General features: G+C 57.2%; 1 protein-coding gene across 11 annotated transcripts; it reads right to left on the reverse strand.

Moving 5' to 3' along the window:
- Nucleotides 1-400: 400 nt before the first annotated feature.
- Adam15 (ADAM metallopeptidase domain 15) lies at nt 401-10,893 on the reverse strand. Of its 11 annotated transcripts, none has more exons than XM_013158658.3 (23): nt 10,685-10,892; nt 9,491-9,606; nt 8,799-8,875; nt 8,310-8,388; nt 8,060-8,136; nt 7,782-7,974; nt 6,457-6,519; nt 6,309-6,377; nt 6,044-6,213; nt 5,837-5,921; nt 5,117-5,265; nt 4,860-5,034; nt 4,560-4,652; nt 4,130-4,434; nt 3,845-4,040; nt 3,565-3,642; nt 3,085-3,157; nt 2,779-2,917; nt 2,292-2,361; nt 1,632-1,697; nt 1,151-1,222; nt 764-888; nt 401-668 (listed from the first exon to the last, which is right to left on the reverse strand). In XM_013158658.3, exons 1-23 carry the CDS (start codon nt 10,761-10,763, stop codon nt 626-628), a joined length of 2,592 nt encoding a protein of 863 aa, XP_013014112.1. In that variant the 5' UTR covers nt 10,764-10,892; the 3' UTR covers nt 401-625. The 11 variants fall into 11 exon arrangements, 9 of the variants coding, with proteins under 9 accessions (XP_013014112.1, XP_005006196.1, XP_013014113.1 ...); XM_005006139.4 differs by having other exon boundaries at nt 1,632-1,700; XR_001202523.3 differs by lacking the exon at nt 401-668 and adding an exon at nt 1,479-1,545 and having other exon boundaries at nt 791-888; nt 1,632-1,700; nt 10,685-10,893.
- Between the last annotated feature and the right edge of the window lie 29 nt (nt 10,894-10,922).

The following is a 10,922-nucleotide window of genomic DNA, read 5'->3' on the forward strand; positions in this document are numbered from 1 at the left end:
GATCTGGAGAGCCGCGCCTCGCCCCGCCCCGGCTCCGGGGCTCTGGGAACACCAGTTAGAGCTACTTTTCCCAGCCACTGGTCAGAGGGTGGGGAAGCAAGTCTGACAGCTTGGCCGCTTTGCCCATAGCCGTCCCTGGGTGCCGGCCAGCGTTGGGGGTGAGGACTTGGAGAGCAGGGGGTGGCAAGGCGCAAACGGTGGCACAGTATTGCACAAAGAGCCATTCCAGCCCGGACGGGAACAAGTCGCGAGCATCCCGGGACAAGGCTAGCTGACCCACTGGGGAATCCTGTCTCTCGTTTCTCTCTGGTCTGATGATGCAGCGCCCCCTGGCGGCCAGACCTGGAACCGCAGCAGGGGCGACTCGGCTTCATGCTGCTGAAAAACTGGAGGCGATCAGTGAGCGCTCAAAAATCGCACGTTTATTGCAGCTTCCCTACGTCCGGTCCAGCCCCAGCCTCTCCCCAAGCCCGAGGTGGTGGTGGTGGGAGTCCCCCATGGTGTCGCTTGACACCCTGATGGCATGCAGACTGGAGCTCTTTCAGGCATCCTGGAGAACTTCGGTAGTAATTCTGCTTCTTTAAGTCCTAAGTCCAAGCTGGAGGCAGCAGAACCTTCGCAGGGGTCAGAGGTAGAGGGAAGACGCTGCTGGGGGCGGTGGCGCTGGCCTAGAGTCAGGAAGCCGAGAAAAAGGTCATAAGCTTCCTTCTTCAGATGACCCCCCTCCCCGTGCCTTCCATCCCTGGCCCCCTTCCTCACCTACCTAGAGGGGACGACTAAAGGAATGATTCCAGCTCCTGAGTCAGGCAGGTCACCCGAGGGGCACCGGCTCTGGGGGTCTAGAGGGAGTGGCTTCCGTGGGGGTGGAGGCTTGGCAAGGCCCTGAGACTGAAGGAGAGAAGAAGGCAGGAGCCAGTTTGGGGAGCCATCATAGTGCCCACCCCCGATGCACTGGTGCTGGGGAGCACCAGCTTGGGGGCAGCACCAGAGCTTACCCTGGTCTCCAAACAAACCTGTCACACCACACCATTAAAGGCACCACCAGGATATATGCTCTCAGGCACAGAGGGAACATCTCGCCAAGGCCACCAGCACCACAGCCCTAGTGGGGGGGGGGAGATGGCCATGCCCTTCTCTCCCCCACTGTTACCTTCGGGCGCCTCACCACTGGGTCAGCGGGCAGAGGGCGGGTGGGGGGATTGGGTCGGTCAGCCAGCTCAGCCTGGACAGAGAGAGGAGCAGTGACAGTGAGCGCACAGCTAGGGGCCATGGGCATGCAGAAGTTCCCTAGAGAAGTTGGGGTCGAATGCAAAGTCAGCCAGGCAGGAGACAAGAAAGGGGGCATGCACAGGGGGCTAAGGTGCATGCCAACAGATGTCTCCCGTGAGGAAGGTGTGGTTCAACCATGGAGTCCCTGGCCGGCTGTAGTCCCGCCCCTGACCACCAGATGGTGGCAGAGACCAAGGCAGGAGGCTCACCCTTAGCTGCTTCTGGGGCTGTCAGAAGTATGAGGGGGCACCCTGGTTCACCTAATGACGATCACCACTGGCAGGAAGCAGGGATAAGAACGCAGTTGGGCACCAAGCCTACCCCCCCGTTCTAGGCCGGGGCAGGGCCCAGACCAGATTTACCTGGAGTCTCTTGGGCACAGGGTCAGGCGGCAGCGGCCTGGAGGGGGGTACCGGGAAGCTGAGAGCCTGCTGAGAGGGCAGGAGGAGCAGACAGCACAGAGGGGCAGGGGGAAGCAGAGACACAGATGTGGGCACAGAGGGGTTAGTGATGCCAGGCAGGGGCAGCCAGGGCCCAAGGGGCAGTGAGGGCAGGGCAGGCATTAACCAGCTGCATGCAGGGGGTGACAAGTGGTGAGGCGGGCATGCAGGCCACCCCCCAACACACACTCCTGTCATCAGAGCCAGAGAGCTCAGGCCAGGAGCACTCACCAGCCCTTCTACACATGGTGACCTGGCCTTGTCAGGTCCTGGCACACTGAAGGCCCTTTGCCCCCCTTGTCCCCTGCACCGGTCACTGCAAGGATAGACCCACCTCTCCAAGCCATCAGCTTGGCAGTTAGCTGAAAGAGCTCAGCAGAGCCTCCTCTAGGTGACGGCCCCTCCCTGCTCCAGGTTGCAGTCTGTGTCTCTGCTGTAGCCAGGGTAGGGGGTGGGGTGGCCCTGACTTGGGCAATGCCAGTCTTTCTCTGAGTCTAGAACCTTTGATGCCCACTTTCCCTTAGGGCCCAAGCTAGATGCCAGGCAACATTGGACCCCTTTTCTCTGACATCTGGGACTCACCTTAGTGCCTGGCATCAGCTGGGCCCTCTGTGGGGGTCCTGGCCGTTCTGGGGGACCAGACTGGGCTGCCCTGAGCATGAGGAAAGACAAAGAGGATGAGAGCCCAGCCTGAGACCCTCAAGGCCACTCATCCATTGCCCTTGGGACAGCTTAACCCTTTGAAGTCCTTGGAGAGCAGCTCTGTATGGTTTGGGCCACTTGAGGGTGGGGGACCTGATCAGCCTGAGGGACGGATCCCACTCCGCACTGCACTGAGGTCCTGAGGGAAATGGTCCCAGTACCCCAGCTTCTCCACAGGGATCTACTTGGGAAATGAAGGGTCATTAGACACTTGTAGAGAAGGGAGGTGTGTGGGTGTGGTGCAAGGAGCTTGGGTTTAGGGTCCAAGGAGTTTGGGAAAATAGGTGGCAGGGGCTGTCCAGGGGAAAGTGGGCTTCAGAACTGTCCCCAGCTGAAGGACATGGCAGCAGGGAGGTGATGCTCATACCTGTATTGGCAGCTCGACCCTTTAAGCTGGCAGAATCGCTGGTGCAGGCGGGCTCGGTACCAGTAGCTGGCACCAAGTAGCACTAGTACCAGCAACAGTAGGAGACTGAGTAGCAGGCCTGTGGTCAGGGAGCTGGTTGCTGTGGGTGAGGTCAAGTTTGAATACTTGGCCAGGGCCAAGGAGGGAGAAGAGGGTAGGGGTGTCACAGTCAGGGAACACAGCAGTGAAGGGGTGAGGAAGGGAAATGACGGAAGCAGGAGATAAAAGGATGAGCCACTTTGCCCTCTGGGTTTCCTACTTCCCTACCTTTGAGCTGGGTGATGCAGTCAGGGGGTGCCCAGCCCTCCTCACAATGGCAGTGTTGGTTGCTGTCACAGACCTAGAGGTACAGGGTGGGTATGGAAGGACTCTGCACTCTGGGGCTGTGTCCCTGTCTCCAGCTTTCCAAGGCCTCAGATTTCCAAGACTGGATGGGATGTTGGGGATGCCAGGTAGAGAGAGCCAGATTGGAAAGAGCCATGTCAGAGAAAATCAGATCAAGCTAACATGTATGCAGAAGTGGCCATCTGGGAGGTACTAGACTAGGAGCTTTTGCACTTTCTCAGACCGGGAGGACTGGGTGCTATTATTATGCCCATTTGGTGGTGAGGAAACTGAGCTCATGGAGGTAAATAATCTGCCCAGGCCACACAGCTAAGTGTGGCAGCCTGAAGGCTGGACAGCAGGCAGCCCCATCATCCTGTCTCTCCCTGAAGGCCCCTTCCCACTGCCTGGAGCAGCTCTTACCCCATGCCCGTGGCATTTGTGTCTACATTCCTGTGCTCCCAGGAGATCCACAGGCTGGCATCGCTGGCTGATGCACACCTGTCCAAGGGAAGAGAGGGGCAGAGGTCACCTCTCGCAGAACCTAACTGGGCCTGGCCCCTAAGGCTCTCGGGGAAGATGAAACTTCTCTGCCTGCAGCCAGAGCATAGCTTCCTGCGGAACTTGCATCTTCTATGCAGTGGACAATGGGACCTGGACACTGCTGTCTTTCCACTTCACCTTGCCCACCCAGGCTGCTCACCAGGCCAGGGCCACAGGTGGTACCAGGCAGAGTCAGGAGGGGCTGGGCCACGTCACTGCCCAGGTCCAGGTGCACCCAGCTGCAATTGATCTGCGTCCCATTGGCTTCCAGGGTCTCCCAGAACAGATCTTGGACTAAGCCCAGCAAGGGCTGTGTCCTTCCCCCCTGGCACTGGAGCTGCCCACAAATGGCATCTCTGGGGAGTGGGGAGAAAAGCAAGGAGGGTTGGTGGGAGAGGATCAAGGCTCCCTCAAACCCAGAGGCAGAGCCAGATTTCCCACTCACCTAGGGGCACAGGGCACGTAGCTGCCATCAGGGCTGCGCCCACAGCTTCCATAGGCATTGCCCCGTGTGTTGGCTATATGGAGGCAGAGTGGTGTGGCAGGCTGGGCCCCAGGTCCCCAAAGCAACTGGCATTGCTGAGCATAGGAAGCACAGCGGCCATGCATGCACACTGCCTGCCCACCAGCGCAGGGCTCACCATCCCCCAGGCTGACATCAGGGGGGCACTGAGAGCTGTTTCCTAGGCAGAACTCAGGCAAGTCACAGTCGCCTCTGGTAGGGCGGCACTGCCAGCCAGCGGGGCGCAGCTGTGAAGGAGGACAAGCAGCAGTGTGGGTACCAGGCAAGTTCAGCTAGGCCTACAGGTCAGAACAACCTTTCACCCTGGCCCCCAACAGATGAGCTCTGACCAGCCAGTGGAGTCTGTCCCCACCTGGCAGTTTTCACAACAGGGTCCATCGGATGCACACTGTGCCCCTGGCCTCAGCTGGCAGGTGTCATAGTTGCAGCAGGGATCGGTGCAGTCCTATGAGCAAGGGTCCCAAGGGGCCAACATTAGAGCAAGCTAGGCCCAAGAGCCCCTGGCCCTGCTTCAGGGAGTAAACCCAGAACAGGCTGTTCAAAGCCACCAAGCTAGTCAGAGCTTGAACTCCCCCATCTGCAGACAGAGATAGACTTGGGGGGTTGCGGAGCCTGCAGAAGTAAGTGGACAAGGCTGTCGGGAGGGGCTTACATCTGAGAAGCCACAGTCACATTGCTCGCCTGGTTCCACAAACATGTTTCCACAGAACGTGTCCACAGAAGGCAGGCTGGGCACCCTTTCAAAGAGGCAGCTGCCCATCCCTGCTAGGAGGGCTTTCTCCAAGGCCTGCCGGCTGCAGTTGCTGAAGTTTAGGCCTGGCAAGAAGCTGGGGAAGGTAGCAAGGAAGGTTGGGCGAAGAACCCCTCCTAGCCCACCCACTTCCTCCTCTTTGTCCTCCAATCACTCACTCTGTGGAGGCCTCCATGATGCAGCTCTTGGCAGGGGCTGGGCCTGGGCAGGGGCAACTGCTCCCAGGAGGATTGTGGCCCAGGCCCAGGCTGTGGCCCAACTCGTGGGCTATCGAGGAAGCAACTCCCAGGACGCTGGTGGAATGGTCCTGTCATTGGGGAGAATATGTCCCAGGTCCAGTCCCAGCCTGACTCCACCACAATGCGCAGTCTACCCTGATGGCTAAGTTCCCCCCACTTTTTTTTTTTTAATGTAGCCCAGGCTGGCCTTGAACTCACAGTAATCCTCCTGCCTCAGCCTCCTGAGCTCTGGGATAACAGGCATGTGCCGCCATGCCCAGCTTAGTTCCTTCATCTGAGCTCTTGGGGACCTAGTGGGAACTGCCTCCTTTCTTAATTGCTTCTGAAATAGGAGTCGGGTCCAGGCCTGAGGGCAGGAAATCTGGGTTCTAGCTCTGTTCGCCTGCCATTATGTGGCCCCTGGAGATCATCCCTGTTCTTTGGGCCTCAGGGTACCCCACCACCATCCTGTCAAAAATGGGAAGCCAGCTGGCCAGAGTGAACAGTCACCTGACAAGCAGAGACCACATTATGTGCCTCCTCCCTCCACACCTGCGATTTTGCTATTGAACGACTTCGTAGGGAAGTTTCAGCGAATAAATGGCTGCACACCTGGGGGAAGTGAGTTGGAAATGGGGAGGAAACCCACATATAACTCACCATGTTCACACCTCCTGAGAAGTCCAGGGAACAGATGGAGTTCTGAATGGCTATGCCTACCATGGGCCCAGAAAATGAGGTATCACTGTGAAATGGAGAGGTCAAGGTCAGGGCCCAGCACCACCTGGGGTGCTCCGGCCTCAGGACAGAGATAGAGCTGAAGGGGTATAAATGTGGCCAGGACCCTGCCTGAGCCGTGGGCCTTACGTCACCAGCTGGGCACTGTCATGGGGCAGTCGAGGCAGCAAGTCTGCCCGGCGCCAGCGGAGGAAGTTTTCTAGTGTAACGGCTGGGTTTGAGCTTATCTCCACCATGTCCCGCTGGGTCCAGGCCTCCAGGCCCACGAGTGCCACACGCACATTCAGGGGCTGGAAGAACTGGAAAGAGAGTTGAGGCTCAGGAAGGGGGCTGCCACAGGAAGGGGGCTGCCACAGGCAGGGGCTGCGGGGCTCCTGTGCGGCCCCACACTCACTGTGTCCAGCAGGTAGGCCACCTCCAGGGTTCGGTTCAGCAGGCGCTGGAAGTCAGGGAACCTCCTGACCTGTGGAGTGGGACAGTTGTGGTGAAAGGGGGCGTGTGGTTCCAGCACAGGGCTGAACTGCAGGGGCCTGTGGGCTCACCTCTGAATGGTCAGCTACAATCACCAACTCGATGATTTTGGCTTCTGTGAGCACATCCCGCTTCTGCAGTAGACAGGAAAGATGGAGGGTCAGTCAAACCTGCCTCTCGGCCAGCAGCATCAGTGTTGGCCCAGCTGTGGCCACTCTTCCCTGCATGGTCAGACAAGGGTGGGTGATGAGCCCATTTTACAGATGAAGCATGGAGAGCCAGAGAGGCCTGGGACCTTCCTTAAGTAGACCCAGAACTGGGAGTTGGGCCCTACTTTTCCAATTCCAAACTTAGAAATTTTCCAAATTTTTTTTTTTTTTTGTCTTTTTCATTTTTATCGGTACCAGGGATCAAACTCAAGACCGCCTGCTTGCAAAGGCAGGTGCTTATGCCGCTGAGCTAAATCCCAACCCCAAAATTTTCCAAATTTTTAAAAATAATAAATAATAGGTAATACTATCAAAAGGCATATGATGGGCACAATCCTAAATACTTTACTTTTTTTTTTTTCATTTAATCTTTATAGTAGTCCTGTAAAATAGTACTTTTTTAAAAAAATCTTGTTTTGGTTTTTTGAGATAGGGTCTCACTATGTAATTTAAACTGGCCTTGAACTGTGTAGGCTAGGCTGGCCCCAAGCTCATGGTGATCCTCTTGCCTCAGCCTCCCAAGTACTCAGATTATAAGCATGTACCACCATGCCCCGCCAAAGTAGTTTTATTATTGCTATTTTATAAATAGCAATAGCAATAATAAAAGGCCTGAATAAATAAAGAAATTGCTTTCTGGATAATGACTATGTATTTTCTTTTTCTTCTTTTTCTTCTTCCTTTTTTGGTACCAGGGATTGAACTCATAACCTTGTGCTTGCCAGGCAGGTGCTTTACCAATGTGCTATATCTCTGGCCCCATGACTATGTATTTTCTTTTTTTCTTTTTTGGTACCAGAGATCAAATTCACAACCTTGAGCTTGTCAGGAAAGTACTTAGGCTGCTGAACTAAATCCCCAGCCCATGACTATGTATTTTCTACCCCCAAGTAAGTGCTCTGCACATGGGATTATTCGGCTTCTTCATTCTGGACATGCCAGCTATTAGCAGCATGGCTTTGGGCAAGTCACCTAACCTCTCTGAGCCAGTTTCCTCACTTGAAATAGAGCTACTGTCAGCAACTCCTTCCCAGGGTATCACTATGAGAGGAAAGGGGCAATGTTTACAGAGGGCCTGACTTGTGGAAAAGGCTCCGTCAGCTCACTGTAGTCACTGGGAACTGTATTGTGTGCCAGGTCAGCCCTGCAGACAACCAAAGCCCAGCCCCCCTGCCACCCCTCCTTACCCTGCGGATGTGTCGCTGTCCCTGGGGGAGCTCTGGTGCAGCTGCAGTGGGCAGAGATGCATACCAGCTCAGGGAGCAGGTATGACCTGGCAGAAGGAAATCTTGGCTCCTGAAGACAATGGGAGGCCTCTGAGGGTCCCCAGGCCCCAGCTCCAGGGTGTAGCTTCGCTCTGGGGACAGGACCACCAAGCCCCTAAGGAAAGAGACAGGAAAAGAGAGTATATTTCAGCTCCATATCTGTGTCCCCTCTCCATGGTCCCAGATCCCACCTACCATACCTGAGCCCAGAGCAGGTGCAGATGGAGACCCAGGAGCTCTCACGGCCGCGCACCCTGCCTTGGTAGCAGCAGTTCCCCTACAGCAGAGAGACAGCCGGTGCTGTCAACTCTCCGGGAAGAGTAGCACTTGAACCCAGGAGCCCAGCTTGCTGGTAAAGACACATAATATCCTCCCACTTCCTCCAAGGCTGCCCCTCCAGTTGCCCATCCCTCCTTTGCCAGGCCAGAAGCAGAACATGAGAGGGCTCACCAGAGTGTGTCCCTTGCTGACCACCCGAGTGCCATTGGGCTGGTACCACACTGTGGTTGTGTGGCCTGGGACCAGATCCCTGTGGAGTGAAGGGAAAGGAGGGCAATATCTAAGTTGGGTCAGAGAGTAATGCAGTGACAAGCTGAGGCCTGAGATGGTGGAGGGGAGACTGGGGGCTAGGTCGCACTCCCAACCCCCCATTTGGCCCAGGGCAGCAGAGCAAAAGGGCTGACCCATAGTCTGTGAGGCTTTCTGAGTTTCCATCTATTTTTTTACATATCCTTAGAGGTATGATCCCGGGTGAGTTATTTAGCCTCTTTGTGCCTTGATTTTGTCATCTGTAAAATGAGGATGGACGCTAACACAGGTAGTTTCTACCTTACAGAGTTGTCACAGGGATCATGTGAGTGCGCGTACTTCATGCCTGGTGTGTAGTTAATCCAATGTAAGCTGTTAGCCATGTGCTTATTATTATTTCTGTCATCTCACCTGACCCGTAGCAGCTCCAGAATGTGACTCTCGCCATCCAGCTCCAATTTGACCTTCAGGGCCTCAGGCAAACTTGTCTGTGGGCACCGGAAGGCTTGTCACCCCCCTAGTTTTGCCTGTAGCTCCTACAGGTTTAACTGGAAAACCTCAGGCTCTCAGGAGAGTACCAGTGATTAGGTCATTGGTGGGGGATCCCAAGGGAGGGGTCAGGAAGCCCTGCCTGGCCTGGGGCATTGTTCTGGGGGGTTGTATGGGGAGGTCAAGGAAGGTATCTGAGCCGCCCCTTCTCGGCTTCCTGCCCAGAAAGGAAGCATCATAGAGGACCCAGTGCAGGCTCCAGCCCTTCCTCTGACTCAGCTGTAGAATGGGATGGGGAGGGGGTTGTGAGGGCCTGCTGACCTTTTCCAAATCCCCTCACCAGGAAAAAAGATCATGAGGAGAAAGAAACAAGTCTGGCCTCAGATTCCTGTGTCTATAGATGAGTTGGGTGGTGCTGAGGCAGACAGATGTGTGTGTATAGAGGAGGTAAGTGAAGCCAGGTGCTGGGAGAGGAAGAGAGGCAGCCAGACCTGGAATGGACCTGCTACCATGAGATCTATTTGTTGGCTCATCACCCAAGCTTTGGCCTTGACAGCCCAATTACGCTAGCCGGAGTGGGTGGGCCTATTTGGTACTGGGGGAAGGGAACTCACCTGAAGCATCTCTGCTAGGCTAAACAGGGGGTGGTCTTGGAGGACTTGAGGCTCCAAGGGGCCACTCAAGGTCCTCTCTGGTTTGGCCTTCTGCTCCTTGGTGCCACCTGTAGGGTCTGAGAACACCCCAAGGGAGTGCTGAGGGAACCCCTACCAGGGATGGTGCGGCTGGCCTTGTGTGGTAGTGCTGAGACTCAGTGCACAGAATGAGAAGGCTTCTCTAATGTGTGCTTTCCACCCAGCCAGCTACCAGTCCCAAGAGAAAGAAGTCCAGCTTGCAGCCTTTCCTTGTCCCACTCTGGCCAATCTCAGGTTCTTCCAGGGACCCTCCCCTGCCGCCCCCCCCCCAATCAGGAACGCCCTCTGCCCTTTCTTAGGCCTGGGCGAAGCCTTGTGGCGGGGTGCCCGCTCACCCTCCCTTTCCCTCACATCCGAGATGCCGGGAACGCCCATTTCTGGGTGAGTAGTGCAAACACCCCCACCTCCCAATCACCCCTCATGCCCAGTCAGAGATGACCGCTCCTCTGCTTCCTCCCCAGTGCCCCTTCGTGCCCCTCTTTGCTCTGGACACTCCACACCCCCCATCCCACCCACCCGGCTCCCGGGCGTGCCTACGGCCCACAGCCCAGGACACTAGCGGCCCAAGACAGCAGCGGGAAGTGAAAGTTCCTAGGAGGAGCTGGTGTCCCAGCCTCCTTCCTGACCAGTGCTCTGTTCTCCCCGCTCCTCCCAAGCCCTCCCGCTCAGTCAGGCTGTGGAGGCAGCAGCACCAGGGTGAGGGGTGCCTGGCCAACCCCGCACAGGGATGAAGGGCTGGAGAGTCTTCTTCACTCAAGCTCGCAGCCGTGCCGTGGCCCCTGGCACCGGGTGGAGCGTTTAGCTAGGCCCAGAGGAGCGCAGACGTCAGTCCTGGGGACTGGAGGGGGGATCTTTCCAGCGCTAAGCGGGGCCGCTGGAAGACCCTTGGGGGTCTGGTATCCGAGTTTGAAGGTGCAGCGACAACGCGGACAACCGGCGGGGGACGCCAGCATCACTCCTCCGTCCATCTGCACTCCATCGCCAGGCCAGACTCCTTAGGCCCGGTCTGCACCCTCCGCAGGGCTTTCCATGACTCCAGAACCTCGTACCCCCACCACCGACTTCCCTGCACCTCTCCGCAGCTTGCCCTCCACCCACTTGCAGCCGGGAACTCACCTGTGTTTGGGAGCGGCCGAGAGGGCAGAGGGCTGCCCGCACCTAGAAGCCCCAGGGCCCAGAGCAGGGCCAGTCGCATGGCAGCAGCGCCCGGGCGGTGGGGGCTGCAGGTGCTCAGGGCCGGCGCGCTGAGGAGCCGCGGCCGCCTGGTCTGCTGCGAGGTGCGAGCCGCGCAGCTCAGCCGCCGGGCTCCGCCCACCCTGGCCCTCCCTCCCGGCCACCAGCCAGACTCCACCCC

The sequence above is a fragment of the Cavia porcellus genome, unplaced genomic scaffold (assembly GCF_034190915.1).
Source record: "Cavia porcellus strain 051 isolate PalLab524CR breed Dunkin Hartley unplaced genomic scaffold, mCavPor4.1 scaffold_6, whole genome shotgun sequence".
Classification (NCBI taxonomy): domain Eukaryota; kingdom Metazoa; phylum Chordata; class Mammalia; order Rodentia; family Caviidae; genus Cavia; species Cavia porcellus.

What these genes read in the sequence shown, in the direction of transcription:
- Adam15 (XM_005006139.4), bottom strand. Translation starts at nt 10,763, where the DNA reads ATGCGACTGGCCCTGCTCTGGGCCCTGGGGCTTCTAGGTGCGGGCAGC. An exon ending in CCTGTTGTGAAAACTGCCAG is followed by an intron (nt 4,435 to 4,559) that starts GTGGGGACAGAC and finishes CCTCCTTCACAG; the next exon opens with CTGCGCCCCGCTGGCTGGCA. An exon ending in GGGTCGAGCTGCCAATACAG is followed by an intron (nt 2,362 to 2,778) that starts GTATGAGCATCA and finishes CCTCATGCTCAG; the next exon opens with GGCAGCCCAGTCTGGTCCCC.